Source organism: Scardinius erythrophthalmus (genome assembly GCF_964197995.2).
Source record: "Scardinius erythrophthalmus genome assembly, chromosome: 4".
Lineage (NCBI taxonomy): Eukaryota > Metazoa > Chordata > Actinopteri > Cypriniformes > Leuciscidae > Scardinius > Scardinius erythrophthalmus.
This window is the reverse complement of record NC_138224.1, coordinates 45,452,382-45,475,469: the sequence shown is the minus strand read 5'-3', so window position 1 is coordinate 45,475,469 and position 23,088 is coordinate 45,452,382. Positions and strand designations below refer to the sequence as shown.

Sequence of the window (23,088 nt, the reverse complement as noted above, 5' to 3'; positions counted from 1 at the left end):
TGTATTGGAACAACTTGAGGGGGTCAGACAATTATAAATCAAAACTTGAAAAATAAGGGCCACCTTTTTTTTATATATATATATATATATATATATATATATATATATATATATATATATATATATATATATATATATATATATATATATACAGTATAACCATCACTGTGCTTACTTAAAGGAACACGTCGACTTTTGGGGGCTTTAGCTTATTCACCGTATCCCCCAGAGTTAGATAAGTCCATTGTGGTGAGTTCTGGTATTACACTCACTTTCCTGATTAGCCCCAAGTATCACTGTGTCAAGGCGGCCTTTTGCTGTCAGGTCAGAATTGGTACTATTCCCTCAATAGCTTGTTATTTATACCAGTAAGTCTAAGTGTAGTCCCTACACTCCCAGGTAAACAATAATAAACATTTCTAAACTAAACATATGAATCAAACTCATGCTCACCTTCCAGCAGAATCGCTCTTGGAACCTTGTTATCTTCAGTGGTAAGAAGGAATTAAAAGAATTGCTCTGTCTATTGCTTTTAGAACTGTCTTATCAGCTGAAGTAAAAACTTAACAGTGATTGTCTTTAGAAATAAAAATTTATTTATACAAAAGATTAAAAACACTGGTTATACAAAAATTAATACTTGTAGCAAATCAAAAGAAAAAGTTACAGAGTATAAAACTTCAGCTTATTCAATCTCAACAGGGCAGTCCTGTATGAGTGAATATTACAAAGACTAATTACCTTGTAAGCAGTTCAAGCAGTTAGGAGTAAATATGAACTTGTTCTCATCCGAGAGTTTTCAAGTTGCAGTAATACAGCAGAGCAGTTCAAACCAAAAGCAATTTAGCTAGAATTAAACTAGAAGAGATTTTAATTTCTCTCCCGGGATGCAATCGATATCAAGATCAAAAATGCAGCCCTCAACAGTCAGAAAGCAGTTATATTTATATGGAACCTGGTTACATTGTTCCAATGCAGTAGATTGGGTTTTTCCAGAGGAACTAAGTCTCATGACAGGGTCTTGCAACATTAACCTTCTATAGTCACTGAGGGGGTTTTTGGTGACACTGTTGTTTCCCATATATGAGCATTCTTGCGTCCCTTCCGTCCTCTGCGCCTCGGGTTCCTCTGTCTGTGTGTACGTGAATATGTATCAGGAAGTGAGCTCGTGGGTCCACAAAACCTATTAAAATTCACAAATCCTCTGACACCATACATACCCTTTTCATCTCTGTGCGTGCCGTAACTCTGTCTGACGCAGCACCTGAGAAGCCCCTTGGTGAGGAGCAGAGAGTTTGCTCAGAGTTGGAGTAAATCACTCCGCAGAAGTAGCAGTGCTTCGCCTTCTGAGAATATAGTTTGTAACGACAATGACTACGACATCCGGTCACATGCTGTTCAAATTAGTGGATCCCGATCTCGCAAACACATCCTTCATTGTCTGAGCAGACAAGAGATCTATTCACGTCCTGTACTGGCGTCCCGACGTCGGTTCGGACTGTCAAAATTGCAACTTTGTTGCTCCCCAGAGGGACATGAGTCACCGAAGGAACCCTGTAGTTTAAGACCCCCCCAGTTCAGCATGAACTCCCCATGACTTTACAACCTCGTGACACACACACACACAAACACCCTTTTGTGTATAACTGGGAATAAGATAAATATCTGTTATTTTATTTTATAATGTGTGTACCTTCCTATATGCACGTGTGATAGAGGTTTGGTTTGCTAGAGTATAGTTTTGAATTCTAAATGTTCATTGAAGGGAATTCCTCAGTCGTGTCTTGTTGTAACCCTACCTCAGACCATAAAACTTTACGACCCAGGAAAGCAGACATTCCAGCATTACACACACACACACTCTGGACTTTGAAACAGATATTCCCCCACATAACAAGCCACTGAATGTTGATATGTATTCCTATGTTTCTCAAAGTGTCGTCACTTGACATAACGGAAACACTGACAACTTTATTGTGTGTTTAATCAAACTTTATTTGTGTGTAATTATGCATATAAGTGTAACGTTATGTTTCCCCAATCTTTACCTGTCATAATTGATATCTCTGTAATCCTCTCCATCTCACGGAGACGAATCTTGACTGCAGAGTACAATAATATGCATTTGTTCCAGGAAATATCATATTTCTAAGTATGAATCCTTTCCCTCATAAGACATATGGTAAAAGGGGGCGTGTTTTTCTTCACACAAAGAAGACTTCTTCCTGCTACAGATCAGAAGTTTTGATTCGCTCTGTCCCCAAAACAGGGCGTAAACAGATGTCTGTTAAAAGGAAGAGACCCCCACTTCTCACTCTCTTCTCTCATCGATGGCTCTCTTCTCTCATCCCTGACCTCTGAACTCCTCCTCTCCCCGGCTTCAAGAAACATCTAAAAAGGATCAGGCCTTCTCCTCGGACCAACACATGTTCGAGTCGTAGCTGCCGTCCTTTGCAACGAAGCTTTTGCAGCCTCTCCCTTCCCGGGAGACGAATCTGAACTTTCTCGGTAACGTTACATTCAGTGAGCCTTTCAAGCTTCCCGCGGCACCGGAAGACGCAACAGAAACAGGATCGACACCGTCCACGCTGTCCTGCCTCAGCCTCAGCCTCACCAGAAAGAGCACAGAAACTCGCAAGTACATTATCTGATAAAAGCTGTTTCCAGGTGTCTCGTGAACCTAGGTTTCTGTATGTAATAATTACTAGCTTTTCCCTTCTCTATATTTCTTTCTTGCTTTCTTTCTTTCATTTCATTTTATTCTGATCACATATTTTCTTGTTTGTTTAAATGTTTGTTTGTTTTATTGTTTGCATTTTACGTACGTTTATATTTGTAGCTTATATAATCTCTTAGTGTGTGCCATTTTATTAATAAACCCATTTATACTTTTAACTGTCCCTGTGTTTGAAAAAACACTTTTTATGAAGTCAATGAAATCAAAGATCTTATTTAAGCTACACGCTCTATATTATAGGCTAGCCTACTTTGAGTAGGCCTAGTTTTAATTTATAAACCCAAAAAGGCTTTATCTTCGTGGCCAGAAGATAAACTTTCTTGGAGTTTTGTAAACAGGAATACTTCTTAACTGTGATAGTCTTACATTTATTCGCTGGACGAATAACAAATGACAAGACCAGTTACCGAACGAGGCATTTCCTATAATTGATAAAGTAAATGCATATGCGATTTATGAATTATGACCATGAGTTATGATTATTAATATTTCTAAAATTCCCTATATCCTTGAGCTAATTCGCATTAACCCAGAGGCATTTACCCTTACAAGTTCCCAGTATGTATATGGTTAGAAGATGGTTGTGTCTCATGTGACCTTGTTATTCGTACACGCTGTGACTATACAAATCACATGTAAATAGGAAAATGTTGGCGTTATTTTGTCACTTATTGGGAGCAGTATGCTAGCTGGAGCCGTTTACCTCCAGTCTTTGTGCTAAGCTAGGCTAGGCTAGCGGTGGGTGTGTCAGACAGAGTTACGGCACGCACAGAGATGAAAAAGGTATGTATGGACTTATCTAATTCTGTGGGATACGGTGAATAAGCTAAAGTCCCAAAAAGTCGGTGTGTTCCTTTAAGCTGGATGATGGTGCTATTTTCTTCTAGAAACAAATTGTGTTGCATTATTTTCCTGTTATCACTGTAAAGCTGAAACAATCTGTATTGTAAAAAGTGCTATATAACTAAAGGCGACTTGACTTGACTGTTAAAGCTATTTTTCATTTCAGGTGTCACTCTGTGGGATAAGCAGTCACTGGATGCAGATTTGGACACCAGTCCGAAGCCCATGACAGATTTGAAGTTCAGTAGCTCCGACTCTCTCTCTAGTAAGTCCAGTCTCCTGGATGTGAGTGCTTCCCTGAAGGCCAGCTTTTTGGGAGGGCTGGTGGAGGTGGAAGGATCTGCCAAGTTCCTGCATGACACAAAATCCTCAAACCAACAGTCCAGAGTTACAATGAATTACAGGGAAACCACAAGCTTCGACCAGCTCACTATGAGCCATCTGGGACAGATCACTTACCCTCAGGTCTTTGACCAGAAAACTGCAACTCATGTGGTCACGGCTGTACTGTACGGAGCTCAGGCCATCATGGTGTTTGAACGGACATTTTCAAAAGACAAAGAAAAACAGGAGATTGAGGGAGAACTGAATGTCATGGTCAAAAAGATTCCTCAATTTTCCATTGAGGGGAAAGGAGCTTTAGAAATGACAGAAGGTCATACGGATAGGGCTGAGAGCATCGCCTGCACATTTTATGGTGACGTCCGCCTTGATCAGAACCCCACCACTTACATGGAGGCCCTAGAGGTGTACAAGAAGCTCTCCACTATACTGAAGGAGAATCCACAGAATGCAGTTCCAATAAAAGTCTGGCTCTATCCTCTTTCTCTACTGGATACAAAAGCTGCTCAGTTGGAAAGAGAAATCACCACACGTCTGGTTTCCAACACTGAAGATATAATAGAGGGGCTGGGAGAAGTAGAGAGGACATGCAACGACCTCTCCAGAAAAACTCTGGTAAATGTTTTCAAAGACATCAAAGAGAGGCTCCATTTATTTCAGGGCTCTCTTAACATTTACAAAATGGTATTCCTAAAAGCAGTGGCCAAGGTCTTGCCTGCTATACGAGGAGGAGAGATGGAGCAAAATTCATTGGAAGACATCCTGAAGATCCACTACAGCTCCCCCTTTAATGCTGACATGCTTAACCAGTGGTTAGATCATGCAACGGCTGAACTTAAAATCTTGAGTTCTCACACCGAGATACTGGAGGGAATCAATACTGAAGACTCAAACTGTCTCAACGCCATCCTCCTTGATCCTAATATTGATGTTGTGGTGTGCTTGACCTTCACATCTCTGAAGTATGAAGACCCGTATCTTTCAACCCTGAATAAGTTTCTGGAATCTGACGAGTTTAAAGAGCTTGATGTGGGAATGAAACCACATTCTAGCACGTTAGTATCTGTCAGAAAGTGGCACAACGATCCTGGTGTCATGTCAAAGATGAGAAAGAACTTAACTCTTTTCAGAAGTTTTTCAGAGGCTAATAAAGATGAAAAGAGATATCGATTCATTATTTCTGTCATCTCCGATCCCTCCAGTCCAGGCTCCTCTATCTATATGTATGAAACAGGGAATCTGACAGACACACAGTTCCAGCCCGTGTCGAAGCCTCCCCCTCCAGAAGTGGAGAAGGTCCTGAAGGACATTGTGTCCCTGAAACTGCAGAAGTCCCCAACTGGAGAAACTGTGAGGTACAGAGTGGAGTACCAGCAGGTGAAAGCAGATTCTGGCGCTGAGGAACAGTGGATTATCATAAACACCGCTGATGAAGTCTTTACTCTGACTGGATTGGAGTTTGGAAAGCAGTACTTGATCCGCTACAGGATAGTGGGTAAAGTGGGAGTGAGTGAAGCCAGTGACACTATCGGCCCCATACAGTCTTCAGGTGAGTGTCATATGCACTTCTCTTTGCATTAATCTTTATCTTAATATAAATATATATATATATATATATATATATATATATATATATATATATATATATATATATATATAAATATATAAATAAATTACTCTTTTAAGCCCACTGTAGAAAGGCCTCAGTCATCCCTGAAAACTAAATGATTATGATTAATATAAATAATATATTTAACAAATGCAAATCTCATTATTTATATTCTTTAATAATAATCATTATGAATTACTCTTAATAAATGCAAAGCATACAGACGTTAGTTGTAGAGGAAGTAATTGAACTAACCACAGGAAAATAAAATCTATAAATTAAGGTATGACAACAAATTCAAGCTTCAATGCAACGTGATCTCATGAGAATACGTGTGTATTTTTACGTTAAGTGTTGTTCTTCCACACGTACATTTACTTACGTTTTAATACACAGAGAAACGTATAATACTGACGTATTTATAGCACTAAAACGCAAAATATTTACGTATGAACAACTGATATACACATTTGTACGTATTCCTATTTATGAATATTAAAATAGTGGCATTAATGTTTTGACCCTATTGCATTCAATTGTCTTATCAATTACGTTTTCAGTCGCATTTATTAATTGCAGTTTACTCATTTACTTAATAAGAAATAATAACATTTCACTCTGTTTGTGACTTCTGCTGCAAACTCATTTCAGAGGATTATTACATGATGTTAAACAAGACTACACTTTAAAACCATGAAATGAATAACATTTCTTTAATCGTTTAACCATTTTGTAATATATCGTTTGTTTGCCGTGAGACACAAAAGGCATTTTCTTACACAAAATGGACTGCTGCATGTGTGTTGTTTCCGTGAATGATTAAGAAGTAAGTTATCTGTTTTACATTCTATGCTGTTCAAACTTTAATATTCTGTGTATTCAGTTACTGACATTTGAATAATAATTATATTTTCGTGTAAATTGCATGCTGCCGAAGTCCATGTCAAGTCATGCTGAAGCTAGTTTGATTCTGTATAGTTGAATATGTTCTGCAGTAATTTAAATATGTAAGCTAAATTATTTATGCTATATATTTCGATTCTAAATACTTGAATGCAACTTGAATACTCTTTACCAAAGTAATGCGAACAAATACTACCTCATATTTAACATTTAATAACGTGATTTACTGTAACTTCTGTTATGTATAGTGACTATTCTCGTTATGCTAATCTGAATAAAACCCTTCTGCTGGGACACTCTCTCTTGCTCCAGTTTCTCTAACTGGAAACCCCCACCACCCTTTCTACTAGTGCTTAACCGAACCCTCTGAGTGTCCCATACGCACCAAACACCAAAACACAACATATATTCACAAAAGACATCCATTTTATTCGCTCATTGTAATCCAAATCTTTAGAATCCACACGTTTGCAAGAAACAGATAAAAATTTAGCCTTTTATTCAGTGATCAAACCGAGGTGTGTGTTCAGGCTCATTATTGGCGCATTGCTATTTTGAGGAACTGAAATAGACTGAGCCATTGACCAACAGAAACCTGGCCTAAAGTCAGTGGTGCAGTATTTTTTTTATTATTTAAAGAGCGCATTAGTAATGTGCGCCTATAGGCGGGTCCACAACGCGCATACACTCTGCTTATTACACACACACTCTGCTTATTACACACACAGGGTAATAAGCAGCACACAAACATGCCACACACAGCAGCACACAAACATGCCAAATATTAAAAATAAAAGGATTACAATGTAAAAGATTATTATTGTGTTCATAAAGATATGGTGGAATGAATCCGGCTTGTCCCGTAGATGATCTGCTTCTGCACTTTTATCCTGTGCACTAGCAGATCCATTTCCTCTCTGGAGACGCGTTCGGTCTTTCCACTATCAAATTCCTCCATGTAAATAGTGAGTCCACCATGACGCAAGCGCAACTGGCATTTAAAGGGAATGGGAGATGAGACTCTGATTGGTTTAACACACGTAAATCCCAAAACACTTAATCCCAAAACACACCTATTACTCATTAAGAGAATACGGACAACACTTTTAGACCATGTGCCGGGAGCGTAAAACTAACTAGCTGTCGTTAACTAACTAGCAAAAGTGGATTCGGACATGCTCTAAGTGAACTTGCGCACTGCGCTTTAGACCATGCTCTTAGATCCTTAAAATAGGGCCCTATATCTCCATTCTCAGCAGCGACTGTAAACGTCAAATCCCGCACTCGTTATGTTATGATGAATTTAAACAAAAAAAATGGCGCCCTCAAGAAGTGTTACAACATGTTTTACAGAATTAAAAATGTCAGTACCGTTTGGTACCGAAGTCTGTACTTCAACTCATTACTCTCTGTTGTTCTGTTGTCAGTTTGTTCAAGTCTTTGCATTGATTAAATGCAGTATATCTGACATTAAATCCTCATACTCTGTGTCTTTAAGTAGACACTATTTATCACTACAATGCATTTGTGATCATGAAGGAAACTTCTGATATTTACTAATGATATTTACTGTTAAAATCACCCATTTAAAATCCTCCTTATTCTATTGATATGCATTTTTGCATATTAATGATGCATTTTTATGATTTAGGAGTAAAATGTGGCTTCCATGTATTCACAGAAATTCTCATAATCAGTAGAATTATAATTCTAATCAAAATGATTGAGCATGAGACATTTATTGATCAATCAGTGTCTCTTTGAAGAATAATAATGAGGTTGAGGTTTAATCCAAGTCTTATGAAGCGATTTGATTACTTTGTATGATGAACAAAGTGAAATTTGAGTCCTATTCCCTCTCAAATCAAATCTGTGATCAGTTCATGTCTACAGAAGCCAAATCAAATATGGTGACATGTCAATAATATCAAACCCTCAATAGTGGTTGTGTCAGGATTTGGGTTATGTAAACAGACATTTCTAAATATCTTCTGTGTTGGAGGATTTCTGCATGTGTTAGCAATGGATGCAGGATCATTTTCTCTTGACATGATCATCAGTTCATAGCGTTTTTAATCATCACGTAACTCACACAATTGCGTAGGGCCCCGCGGGTTTGAGGGCCCCTGCTGAGCAAGCAATTACATCAGTTGATGCCCGCTGTTACAGCAGCGCTGTCGACCTTATTTATTACATTTACACATCGCCTCCATCACCAAATATAGAATTCTGCAAATATTGTTCATTGATCAGTGTTTATATGTGAATAAGTCTAAATCAAATCTGCTCATCATTTCGTGTAAATCGTGTCTCTTCTTGGATTAAACTACTCAATTCATGAATCTTAATGAACATTTGGAAGCGTCAGAGTTATGGGTGAATAGACTTTCAATGGAGGGACAGAAATCTCCCAGATTTCATTAAAATAGACTCTCTTCACATGTGTGTCCTGAAGTCATATGGGTTTGGAAGGACATGAGGTTGAGTAAATCATGGCATTTTCATCTTTGGGTGAACTAACACTAACCAAAGCGGCGAGCCAGAGACGGACACACTCAGTTCTTGTCATATATAATGGGCAGTTTATTTCCAACAACAACAACGTTTCATTTAGGTTTCATTTAAATACACGTAATACTAGCAACACATTCACATACACACTGATGTCTATGGAAGCGGCATTTAAAACTTCTAATTTGACACCGTGTTTTATTCACGTCAGAAATACGTCGTGTAGGAAACGAAATAGTGTTTATTCTTCTCCCAGTTCACCGGCCACTTACTTTCCTGTCTTTCAGGAGAAGTGGATGAAGCAAACTATTACCGATTACCCGTTATCATCTAACATGATCAATATAAAAGTGTTTAAAAGACTAAATACAATCACTAAGACATATTTGAGAATCAGAATATCAGATTTCACAATAAGAAGACAATTGTTCAAGCTAAAAAGCAAGTAGGGTCTACCAAAGTGTAGACAATTTTTGTTATGCAGTTTAAAGTAAAATAAATATATATATTTAAATGTCTCACTTAATTCTATTCAATATTACTGTAGTGCAATTCAGAGTAAAATGTTATGCAATGTGTGTGTGTGTGTGTGTGTGTGTGTGTGTGTGTGTGTGTGTGTGTGTGTGTGTGTGTGTGTGTGTGTGTGTGTGTGTGTGTGTGTGTGTGTGTGTGTGTGTGTGTGTGTGTGTGTGTGTGTGTGGATCCTGACTTTGCTTGGGCCCAGAATAGTGAACCCGCTCCTGATGATAACCACACTCTTCATGTCTCTTGATTTCCACAGTCACTGTTCCCAAGACCAGGAACGAGCTCCTTCTATGTAAGTCACTAAGAGAACAAGCAGAGAAACTCACTGAGTGTGTTCATGTTCTTCCTGTAGAAGCTGAGAGAAAACATGACAGAAGAGTTCTAGAGTTGATCATGTAAATGATGATTAAACTGTACTAAGTTTAACTGACACTGATGATTTATTGAACATGAAGAGTTCAGCTACATTACACACACACTCTCACACTCTCTCTCTCTCTCTCTCACGTATACACACTCACAAACAATTTTTCTCACACTCACTCTCTCTCTCTCACACACACACTCACTCTCTCACACACACACACACACACACACACACACACACACACACACACACACAAATTATCTCTCACACTCTCTCTCTCACACACACACACACACACACACACACACACACACACTCTCTCTCTCTCTCTCTCTCTCTCTCTCTCACACACACTCACACATACACACTCTCTTGCAAACACACGCATCCACACTCACAAACTATTTTTCTCTCTCTCACACACACACAAATTGTGGCAAAGCAATTAAAAAAACTGTAAAAGATCAGACAGTTTCATAATTCCTGATTACAGAAATATTTGAACATAAGAATCCTATGTTTTCTGTTTGGTAACCATGGCGATTTCAGTCAGAACCTCATTCAGGACAAAAGCTGTTACAGAATGATATTTCTTTAGTGCTTTATTATCATTGGTTGCTTACAATCCTAAATGAACTAGTCAGATCTGAAATGAAGACTCAAGATAGAAAGTTTCTGTAATTCACTGATGTGTGTTTTCTCTCCATCAGATTCTCATCACTTCACTCTGGATCTGAACACAGTGAATAAACGCCTCCTGTTTGAGTGGAACAGAGAGATTACCAACACTGGCAACGTCCAGAAGTATCCTGATCATCCAGACAGATTTGATGATGTGTGGCAGGTGTTGTGTAGAGAGAGTGTGTGTGGACGCTGTTACTGGGAGATTGAGTGGAGTGGGAGGGTGTGTATATCAGTGTCATATAAGAGCATCAGCAGGAAGGGACGGAGTAATGAGTGTGTGTTTGGATGTAATAATCAGTCCTGGAGTTTGTTATGCTCTCCCTCCAGTTACTCATTCAGACACAATGACATAGAGACTAAACTCCCTGTAGACCCCATCATCAGCAGGAGAACAGGAGTGTGTAGAACAGGAGTGTATGTGGATCACAGTGCAGGAACTCTGTCCTTCTACAGCGTCTCTGACACACTGAGCCTCATACACACAGTCCAGACCACATTCACACACACACTCTATCCTGGGTTTGGGGTTTATTATAAATCATCAGTGAGACTGTGTTGATGAATGAGAATAGACTGATGAGAGACTCTACCAATAATGCTTTGAGCTGCATGATAAATCAGTGACAGTGAGATGTTCTAGAGTCTCTTATTGTCTCTTCATTACATTAATAACACAGCTGAACTTCTGTCAGTGAAATAAAGAGAAACAGACAATGATACACAGAGAAGAGAGAGGAAATATGAGACACAATGAGACTCACTGAAACATGTCTGTATGATACGAGCAAAACTAGACTTTCAACTCTAAACTCAGTTTAAGACATTCAGAGATGTTTTATCTCAACTTCTCCATCTGTTCAAAACGTTATTAAACATGATTCCTCTGCTGTGGGTTATGTGTGTGTTATTTAACATGATTCCTCTGCTGTGGGTTATGATTCCTCTGCTGTGGGTTATGTGTGTATTATTAAAGATGCTTCTGCTGTAATATATTGTGTACTGTACTAAACCTGTTAGTGGGGGTTTCTGGATTGATGTTTATCTTTTTATTATTATCTTTGTTTTTTCTCTCTTTAATTTTTTCTCTCTATTGCTGTGAAAATAAGACATATTCAAGAGAATGAATCAATATCACAGTTTGTTGATCAATTCCTGTGTAAATGAAGGATCTCATGATTCTCTATATGTGTGTGTGTGTGTGTGTGTTTATTTCAGTCATGTATGTAGTTATCATGTGATTTACAGCATTTATCATGTTATTATTATAGTTGTTGTAAGGGTTGTGTTTAGTTTTGCTGTTTTTGTTCATATTTGAGTTTCCTCTCGATCTTTATTCCTCTGTTTCTGATTATTGTTCTGTGTATTTATTTACACTCCTGCTTCTGTTCAGTTCTGTTCTCAGTTCATCTCAGTTCATCTCACACACACACACACACACAGTCCTTCATAATTGTTGGTCAAAACACTGTAAAAGTGAATCAACACGCACCAATGCTTCAATTTTCTAAATGTCTAAATTTTAATCATTTGTTAATAAACAAGTATTCATTACTTCAATGATATCATTGTATCTACATACATTTTTAGCTAACTGTGATTTTGAACATGTACATTTCTGAAATGCATAACTTAGACAGTCTCCTCTGATATCAGATTACTGTAAACTGTAATATGGACTCATGTATTTTCTGTAAAGCTGCTTTGAAATGATGTGTATTGTGAAAAACGCTGTACAAATAAATGTGAATTGAATTGAACGAGTTTTATCTTCTAAATCTGTTACTTCTTCCACACACAGTTTCACACTGTCACACACTCACACCACATGGACTCTTGGGCTGCGTCCCAAACCGCATACTCAATGAGGACGGACTTCATTTCAATAAGTACTTACTGAACGAGCGCTAAAAGAGTCGGTACTATATAGCCAGATCTCGTTAAGTATGAATGCGATCCGGACATCATCCGCCATGTTGACGTTATCATGTGACCTATGACGATATCTTCTTCTTCTTCTTCTTCTTCTTCTTCTTGTTATGGAGGCAGAATTGTCTCAAATATAATTCACGCAAAAAACATGATTCACACATGCCTAGACAATTTCACATGTATGAAACCTAATTCATGTACACAAAAAAAAATTCATGTGTGTGGAAAAAAAAATATATTCACAAAAAGCAAATTTCACATGTGCAAAATAAAATTAGATATTCATAAAATACTTTTCACAAATGCAAAACAAAATTCGTAGATGTACAACTGTGCATAAAAACCTTTGAATGTTTAAAATGTACGAGTTTATCCTTGAATGTGAATGTGCAAATCATCATTCACGTGTGTGAATCGCCTTGGATGTGTGTGTGTGTGTGTGTGTGTGTGTGTGTGTGTGTGTTTGAGACTTTCCTGGCAGCGCTCTCCTCCTACATCTATCATATATTCTTTGTTGACATCTGTTGATTATTGTGATAAAAGCCACATTTAATCTACTAGGCAATGTACCTGGAGCTGTGTGAAGTGTGTGACCTCACAGGGTCATTTCAAAATATGCACACACTCACTCTTAATCATGTGCCTAATATGCCGAAACAAGCTCTGTTAATGTTTCATGTCTCGTCACATTCAAACAAATCACTATGAATCATAAATAGCTGTAAATGTTCCCCGTTCACAGGCTGCGATGCTTGCATTGGTAAGCAGTGACCATGCAGGGTGACCAATCTTTTATAGGCCTTTTTCTTTCACAATTTAATGCTATGAAATGCTATTTCATGCATACTGAGTTTTTTACACTGTTAAAGAGTTGGATTCCCATGCTAAACATGGACAAAGTTTCAAAAATTAAGTTGTACGTTTGATGGAGAATTTCTGTGCCAAAAATACTCAATTTATATATTTTAATACTTAATTCGTCTTTATACGAACGTTTCTGGGATGGCAGATAGCGATTACAGAGAAGCCTATGGAGGAGTGAGACAGCTCTCAGATTTAATCAAAAATATCTTTATTAGTGTTCTGAAGATGAACGAAAGTCTTACGGGGTTTAAACAACATGAAGGCGAGTAATTACTGACAGTTTTCATTTTTGGGTGAACTAACCCTTGAAGAAAAAATGTTGAAAAATCTGTCCTACCGACTCTGTTGTCTTTTCAAAGCAGTAATTCTGTTATTAATATAGAACTTGACAGCAGACCAGTCTCTGTTTTTCAGTGCCTGAGGTTCGGCCAACAGGCATGAGACATAGTCCTTCTTCCCAGGCACTCGACAGCTGTGTATGAAATGCATCATGTGCTTTTCAACCGCTCCAACCTCTTCTTCCGACCACTTCCTTTTGACTTTTGTGCCTAATAATAAATAAATAAAAACATTAAATTAAATGTAATTACTAAAATACAAAGCAATTCAGTCAAAGCCAGAGAGAACATTAACATTAAGACTCGTAAAAATATTGTTACATACCAATGCAATATAGTAATTCTGTTTTTAAAAGTGCCATGGCTCAAAAGGGCTCAAGATACTGCGTATGCATAAATGTAATGCATCTACAGGAAGCAAGTTGAGCAATATTTCCATTTCCACCAAATTACTGATGTCTAAATCATGCATATTGGCCCCATGTTGAAAAGTGAGTCCTGAGCTACACACACATACACTGATGTCTAAATCACACCTACATATTGGGACCATGGTGAACACTAAGCCCTGAGCTACACACACATACACTGATGTCTAAATCACACCTACATATTGGGACCATGGTGAAAAGTGAGTCCTGAGCTACACACACATACACTGATGTCTAAATCACACCTACATATTGGGACCATGGTGAAAAGTGAGTCCTGAGCTACACACACATACACTGATGTCTAAATCACACCTACATATTGGGACCATGGTGAAAAGTGAGTCCTGAGCTACACCCTAGTGCAAAAAATAGTATACTTAAAGGGATAGTTCACCCAAAGATGAAAATTAGCCCATGATTTTCTCATCCTGAAGTAATCCTAGGTGAATGACATTCTTCTGTCAGACGAAAACAATCTGAGTTATATTAAAGAATGTCCTGGCTCGGCAGTGAATAGCCATTTATGTTTTGAATGTTGTATGTTTTTGGCTGTCTGCTGGAAGCTAGTTATTTTAGTCAATAAAGTTTTAAATATGGATATTTTTCTTACACGAACATCGCTTCACTTCAGAAGGCCTTTATTAACCCCACAGAGTCGTATGTAGTTCTTTTATCATGGACGGATGCTTTCTTATGGACTTCAAAACAGAAACAGCAATTCACTCCCATTATAAGCTTGGAAGAGCCAGGAATTATTTTTAATATAACTGATTGTTTTCGTCTGAATGAAGAATGTCAAATACACCTAGGATGACTTGAGGGTGAGTAAATCATGGGCTAATTTTCATTTTCAGGTGACCTAACCCTTAATTTATTCATTTCTACTTTAGTATAACTAAATGTATTTAGGGCACACTATAAATTGGTGTACTTAAAGTCTGCTAAATTGGAACAACAAATTTTGTACTAAATGCATTTTAGTCCAAAAGTAGTGGTGAAGTTCAACTAAAGTTGTATTTAATATCCTTGTTTGTGCTAAAGTGGAACTATTCCAAGTATACTTCAAGTGCACTTTAAATATACTCTGGTATATAAGTTTTGAAATGCAGAATTCACTCAGCATAAACATCAAATGTATTTCAGTGACATTACAGTTGCAATTCAACTATACTGTAAGAGTGTTAGCTTGCCCATTCAAAGACCCTAATGTGCTTCTTCATAAGCCACTACTTTGTTGGCTTGGCGGTGTGTTTTGGGTCATTGTCATACTGGAAGTCACATCCACGACCCATCTTCAGTGTTATGGCTGAGGGAAGGAGGTTCTCGTCCAAGATTTGATGGTACATGGCCCCGTCTATCTGCCTTTCAATTCAGTGAAGTCATCCTGTACCCTTACCAGAGAAACATCCCAGAGCAGGATGTTTCCCCCTCTGTGCTTGACATTAGGGATGGTGTTCTTGGGGTCACAGTCAGCATTTCTTTTCCTCCAAACACGGTGAGTTGATGCCAAAGGGCTCAATTTTGGTCTCATCTGACCACAGTTCTTTCTCCCAAACCTTCTCCGAATCATTAGATGTTCATTGGCAAACTTCAGACGGGCTTCTACATGTGCCTTCTTGAGCAGAGGGATCTTGCTGGCGCTGCAGGACTTCAATCCATTGTGGCGTAATGTGTTACCAGTGGTTTGCTTGGTGACTGTGGTCGCAACTGCCTTGAGGTCATTAACAAGCTCCTCCTGTGTAGTTCTGGGCTGATCCCTCACCTCTCTCATGATCATCCATACCTCATGAGGCCAGATCTTGCATGGAGCTCCAGACCGAGGGCGATTGATGGTTATTTTGTATTTCTTTCATCTCAGAATAATCACACCAACAAGCCTTCTCACCAAGCTTCTTGCTGATGGTCTTGTAGCTCATCCCAGCCCTGTGCAGGTTTACAATCTAGTCCCTGGATATCTAGTCCCTGACGTTTGACAGCTCTTTGGTATTGCCCATGGTGGTGGAGAGGTTGGAATGGAAGATACAGATACTGTGGACAGGTGTCCACTGACATTAGGACATTAGGAGAACTTTCTTAAAGTGACAGGGCTAATCTGTGTTCCACATGTGTACATAGCCAATCTGTGGGAGGCAGAATTATTGCTGGTTGGTAGTAGGGCTGTGCGATATGACGATATATATCGTATGGACGAAATAAAAAGTCTATCGTTTCAAATTATGCTCTATCGTTTATTTCGTAGTGGCGCAAAATACATTGTTTACGGTAAAACTTTTTCATCATTTGGACGACTGCAATCTTACTCGCCACCATGGGGATGCAGGCAGAAACGAGAATAACAGCATGACGAGTGAAGGAGACAGAACCGGGTGTTTCCGAGCAGTAGAAGGACCAGCTCCTAAACGAGGGGCTACCTCTGTAGCATGGACATGGACAGGTTAACTTTCTATATGTTTGACTGACTGTTTTATTTTGATAATGAACAGGCTGTGATGTTAGCAATGCTAGAATATGTTGTGTGTGCGCATGAGGCGTTGGCGCAATCACAGGAATTTTCGTCCTTCTGAGGAACCTGTTACTCCATTTATGGTCATATGGATAGAAGCAAGACACGATTCAAAACTGTAAAGCTTTTGTAAAATGGGCAGATGACGTGACGCATGTTTTTTCTGTAATCAAGTGTAAATGTTTACTGAACTGCATTTTTCAACTAAAACAACACATGCCAGTGGGGCATAGAACATCATTTTATTTCAATATTATGATTTTGGGACGTAAAATGCATTTGGTGTTGTTCATATGTCAAGGTGAATAGCAAAATGTCCTGCGGTGTGACTATAACATTGATTACTCATCAAATGTAAATATTAGTCAAATAAAGCAGATATGTTTGGAGCAGCTAATAAATGCCTTGGCATTATTTTGTATGTATTTACTTAACTTAAGTTTTCAAAATGCTAAAAAGTACTAAAATAATATTTACAGTAGATTTAGTTTTGAAACACAAATGCTGTCCTGCAGAGTGACATAGGATATTAGATTTTTGTACTGGCAGTTACATGGACAGCCATAGGAGTCCTTTAGGGCCCGTCCACACGGAGACGCGTTTCGCTGTATACGTATACATTTTTTATCGTATTGGCGTTTCGTCCACACGGATCCGGCGTTTTGGGAGACTGAAACCGCTATTTTTTTAAACCGGGTCCCAAAGTGGATAAATCTGAAACCGACCCCTTGCGGTTTTGTGTGTATATTTTGTGAAACGATGATGTCATCACATCACGTGTCGGCGGCGTCACATGTAACGGCAACAACAATAATGGCGGACTACATGATTGTGTTCGTGCTGCACAGAAGCTACTAAGCCTACTAGCTTTATTACAGCAAAATCTATTGCTTCTATGCAACTGTGGTGAAGTTCATACAGCGCGCAAGGTTATATCAGAGCCCGTCTACGGAGAGCCTTGGCACTTCCTATTAGCCCCATTGTATCGATCTTGGTTGCAGTTCCATTAGAATTCCACTGGAGGTGATCGCGGGCGAGTGCAGACTGAATGGGAGTCTATGGGGCTAGACGGCTAAATGTGTCTCTTTCACCCGATTGCCGTTGAGAAATCTCAGATTTTATTGTAAGTTTTGCAAGTTCAACATGGGTTATAGGTCGAAAGTTGAATGAACGAGTACTTATTTCTTTTCGATTTCTTACAGGTTGAGTTGTTGTTGCCCATAACACGCTAGCATTCTGCTAATGACGTCAGCATTCTGACGTCATTGACATTTTAAAAGACTTTTTAAACCAAATAAGTGACTCTAAAAAATCTAACACCCAGCAATGTGTAATTTCTTTGCATCTCCTTTCGAATACAACATTCAAATTACTAGACAAAAAATTATATTCTGAGAAAAGTGGATTTTGAGGGTTTTTCGCCATAGACCTCCATTCATTCTGCACTCGCCTGCGAGCGCCCCCGCATGGACAGAGACGTGTTACTGCAGCCAGTCCAGAAACCGGAAGTAAGCAGAGAGTGCCAATTCTCTTCCTATTAGACATTCTCTGGTTATATGTATGCTCAAAGTCTTCTTCTCTGTGTATAATGTATCTCTGTGGCAGAATTACAGCGCCCCATATTGGTCTGGCATATATACTACACCGTTTTCAGTCGGTTTGAGTGGTTTCGTGTGTACGCAGATATTTCTTGAGACGACGCCGTGTTTACGGAATTTTTTTTTTAGAACGAGGAAAAAAAATTATCGGATAAGGAACGCACCGGCTTCGTGTGGACGTAGCCTTAATGTTTTAAGAGAAATCTTATAAGGCTTTGAGTGTGTTGTTTTCTATGCGCCACCTGGTGGATATTCTGTGAAGCGAAACACATTGAGGGAATTTGTAAGTAGGCCCCCCGAAAGCACTTGCAGAATTCTGCTAGACGAATTGCCGAATGCCGCGGAAGAAAACGCGCGTTTTTAAAAGCCACATCTGTAATTACATGTACAATCAAGGCATCAGATGAAAGCTTATCTTCCACTCTTTTGAAAGGTGTGCTCAGTTTGTTTCAGTTTGTGCATAAAGTTTCAGGGAGATATGGCTCAGGATTCATGAATATAATTAAACCTTTTTAGCATGTTTGGGTGATTCCGGGGAGTTAAAGCAGAATTTGAGGTAGCATTATTTTGACCCTAATTACAAGTTCCCAGTAGCTTGTTGACCGGGTTGTCCACCCAGGTTGTGATCCTCAGACATCATAATTATACAGTGAAGTCTATGCAGTGTTATTTTACATTTGATTAACCAATATATATACCTGAATAGTTAGATTCACCTAAAACAACATAAAGCACTGCTTATCGAATTTATCTATGCTTTAATTTATGAATTATTTCTTATGCAGATTCACTCCTCAACAAAATCAACCCAATCATCCTAGAATGATTAATTCTTTACAAATAAAGCTACTCTAATCAGCTGGTGAGCTGGTGGTAATTCATATCCAGTGTTGGGGAAAGTTACTTTTAAAAGTACTGTATTACAATATTAATACTAAGTATACGTTACTTTTGCGTTACTTTTTCTCACCTGGGCTGGGCTTGCTTGTTTTTAATAACAAAAAAAGTTCTATTTTTTGTCAAACTTAAAGGCCCTTTCACACCAAGGGCCCTATTTTAACGATCTGAAACGCAAGTATCAAACGCGAAATGCAAGTAACTTTGTGGGCGGATCTCGGGCCCGACGCAAATCTAAAATGTGTTGGTCTGAAGTAGCTTCATTATTCATAGGTGTGGTTTGGGCGTAATGTGCAATAATCCAATCAGAGCGACATCTCACATTACCTTTAAGAGCAGGTGCGCTTGTTCCATGGCGGGTTGCTATTATAACGGCGGATTTGCCAGGAGTGGTTCACAGCCAAAGAGACCGACGTTCTCGTCAGGGCCGTAAAACACAGAGAAGTGACATTGGGGATGGAGAAACACACCCAAATTAGCTTCGGTTAAACAGGCATATAATAATTTGGGTAAATGTGTAAGCTAGATTTATGCCTATTTTTTCACATCTTCATGGACACAACAATGATTTCCCTCGTGTGGAATATTTTTCCTTGTAATTATGTATGCTTTGCAAAAATGTGAACTGCTGCGTCTGTGTAGATGAGAGAAGCAAAGTGTATGCGCGTTGTGCACACGCTACATATGGCCAAGCATGCACCCTTAAAATAGCATCTGAATAACGCGCCACTGAAAACACGCCACTGACTTTAGTCTAGGTTTTTCTAGTCCTGGTCAGTGGCGGAATTGTTTTCTGGAACTGCAAAATAGCACCAGGGAACGTTTGTGCCGGAACACGCCTCCTCTTTGTGCTGAACCGCCCCCCGGACCGCAAGTTCATTCCCTAGTTTACCGACGTGCATCTGTCGAGGGAAAAGTCCGCTGTGCGTCGGGTGCAAAATAGGAATGAAACATGCGCTGGGTGCAAGATAGGGCGCAAAGAGTGCAATTGCAAAATAAAATGCAAATACATTGGTCAGTTAATTAAGTGAGTTAATTAAAATAATTGTATCCCTTAAAACTCATCTTTGATCACCAAAATGACATAATGACAAAGTTTTTTCCTGTGAAAAAAAACAAAACTCTTCATGCCTTAAAGAAACTTGAATGCACCTCTACAACCTTGCTTCATTTAGTATACATGGTTCTATGAATATGCAAATGAGCCCCGCCTCCACTCACTCACACTTGCTCAGAGATTCACTCGGCCAACTTATTGAGGTAAACGCTGCACAAGGGTATCGCTCTTTACAACGTTGGACACATAACGGTAATTAATATGATTAGCCTTTTGCTTGACTGTTATAAAACAGCTAATAATGTGTTGCTAATGTTACACAAACCATGTTCCTGTTCGCATCACAGTCAGACAGCTGCCTTCTAGTAATCACCAGAAACACTCTGAACAACTCAGAACGTCAGTGGAGAAAGGCATATAATTCATCATAACACTGTAATTAGGGCTGTGCGATATAGCAAAAAAAAAAATATCACGATATAATGTTTCATATCGTTCGGTATCGATAATTATTGACATTTTTTATAACCAAACTTTGAGGTAGATCAACATCTGTAAAAAGTGAAGCGCCTCTCATGATAATATTTGAGTTCTGAAGTGCTGGAAAAAGATGTGTGACGTGAGAGCATTTTACTATTCCTGAGTGTTACTACAGTAAATCCATGGTGAATGTTGCTGATCTGTGGACTTAAAGCCTATAAGCAGTTCATTCATGGCACAATGTTTTTCCTGGTTTCCACGTCAGCGCTGTTTGAGCCGTTAATAATAGAGAAATGTGAATGCTTCTCACTAGATCTTGCAGCGATGATATTACTTCTGTGTAGTGTTGCTTTCGTCAATGAATATTATGATTAAATATCGTCGTCAACGAACCTTTATCACGTGACGAAAACGAGACGCTATGTAAATGCTGGTCATGTGACGATAACTATAATTAAATATAAGTCAATATTGTTGACGAATAAAAACAAGACTAAATGTGGTTTACAAAATAAAAACTATGCTAAAATGTCTCTTCATTTTCGTTGACCAAAACGTTATGACATTATTTCGTCTCGTTTAGTCGCATTATTATTATTATTATTTTGCAGTATTTCTGTTTCGCGTGTCTCACTTCAGGGGCTGCATCAGGTCTCACTGCGCAGACGCAGGCGATGTCACTTCCTCAAGCCCCACTCGCGGCATTATTTAGAAGATGCCGCTGCGGTGAGTTAGCGAGAACGACAAAAAAAAAAGTAAAGTCTGACGCTCGTTTCACACACACTCTGTGTGCAGTGTGTATGCGGTGCAGGAGCAGTATGCGCTATAGTGCTTTCACATGTGCTGCGTTTGCAGTGTGTAACTGATCCACGGCTTTACAACAAACACATACTCACTATTTTTATTTCAAATCCAGAAGTTATCAGCTTCTTTTATTTAAAAAAAAGTTTTGTCAGCATTGCGATTCTCTTTGTACACATATACTCTTTAATAGACGTAATTCACTTTTAAGCACAATTTAAACAACTTATTATTCAATGCATTACTTCTATCAAGATTTATAAGCAAATGGTAAAATATTTTGCTGTGTAGTTATATTAAAATCGCAAACATTTTAAATTAAAACTTAATTCCTAAAAAAAAACTCTCATGCCTTTTCTTTTGCATTTAAATTTTAATAAAATAAATCTTGGATGTCACAAAGAACTTGTTTTTTTTAATCTCCACGAATGAGACGAGTGTTACTTTTCTGTTCGCTGTTTTTGCTATTTTTCCATAGTGGTACACTATATTGACTGGGTTAAATAGAATTGCATTCCTAAATAGAGACTAAAATACGATTTTCATTGACTAAAACTAGACGAAAATAGTCATGGATAATTCTGACTAAAATAAGACTAAAATGCTCAGACTTTTAGTCGACTGAAACTTGACTAGACTAAAAAAAGTATGAACGTGACTAAAACTAATAAAAACTAAAATGACAGCTTGACACAAAGACTAGACTAAAAATAAAAATAAAACAGGCCGCCAAACACAACACTACTTCTGTGGAGAATTCAAATGCTTTCTGTAGGCTACTGGATCTCGTAGCGCTGTGTAAGAACAGTGTCGCTTGTCGAGATCGGCTCGCCGGCAAAGTAATGCATTGGTCCGAACTGATGGTCCGTGAAGCACAAAATAATAGCGCAGTTTCATTACGCTTTCATTACGCTTGCAATTTGATCTGCGAAAGATCTGAATTTGAAAGTAATGTGTTTCTTTACTAGTTACTTGAAAAAAATCTGATTACGTAACTCGCATTACTTTTAATGCAACCCAACACTGTTCATAACGCAATATATATCGCAGAAAAGCAAAATGTCGCATTGTCAGTTTTTTCCAATATCATGCAACCCTATTGGTTCAAATGATCAATATGGCGATATATCGTTGGCCTGTGATACGATAATCGATACGCTGGAGCTTAATAACGATATTTTAATGAATAAAGCGCTCTAAATAGATTTCCCTGCTTCACTAGTTCATGGCTCAACACATGAATGAGGGAAACGTGAACATGAGTTAACTAGCCTAAGAAAAATTGGTTTTTAATTTCTCATATTTAATAATGTGAAATTAGTGTTTCTTAAAATGCCAGCAAAGCTGGAAAAAATCCTAGAGGAAACACTTAACTCTTAAGATTTTTCCCTACTACAAACACTAAATCTGAACTACTTAAAGCTTTATAACCTTAATGTTCTTCAGCCTCACTAATGCCGGGCGTACACCAAAGGATTTTCACAGTCCCAGACTAAAGACCAGCAGTCTTTAGGAATCTTACTGGAGTCTCGGGCGCGCTCCCGTCGTCTCGATCGTTAAATGTGAGGTGATAATCTGCAGTCGGAGACCCGATTTATGTCAGTCTTTCTCTAGTCTTTCATATCAAACAGGTTTGATATTATCGCAAGTCGTAGCGTAGTCATAG

General features: G+C 38.5%; 1 protein-coding gene across 3 annotated transcripts in view; it reads left to right on the top strand.

Moving 5' to 3' along the window:
* LOC308689610 (stonustoxin subunit beta-like) overlaps positions 1-12,283 on the top strand; it is a 392,706-nt gene extending 380,423 nt beyond the window's left edge. Inside the window, exons 3-5 of one of the 3 annotated variants that reach the window (XM_081363420.1) lie at positions 3,747-5,471; positions 9,727-9,762; positions 10,548-12,283. In XM_081363420.1, coding sequence (XP_081219546.1) covers positions 3,747-5,471; positions 9,727-9,762; positions 10,548-11,080 — 2,294 coding nt within the window. In that variant the 3' untranslated portion in view covers positions 11,081-12,283. Of the gene's footprint in view, positions 1-3,459; positions 5,472-9,726; positions 9,763-10,547 lie in introns of all 3 variants that reach the window. The other 2 variants (XM_081363421.1, XM_081363422.1) reach the window with 2 other exon arrangements.
* Positions 12,284-23,088: the final 10,805 nt, after the last annotated feature.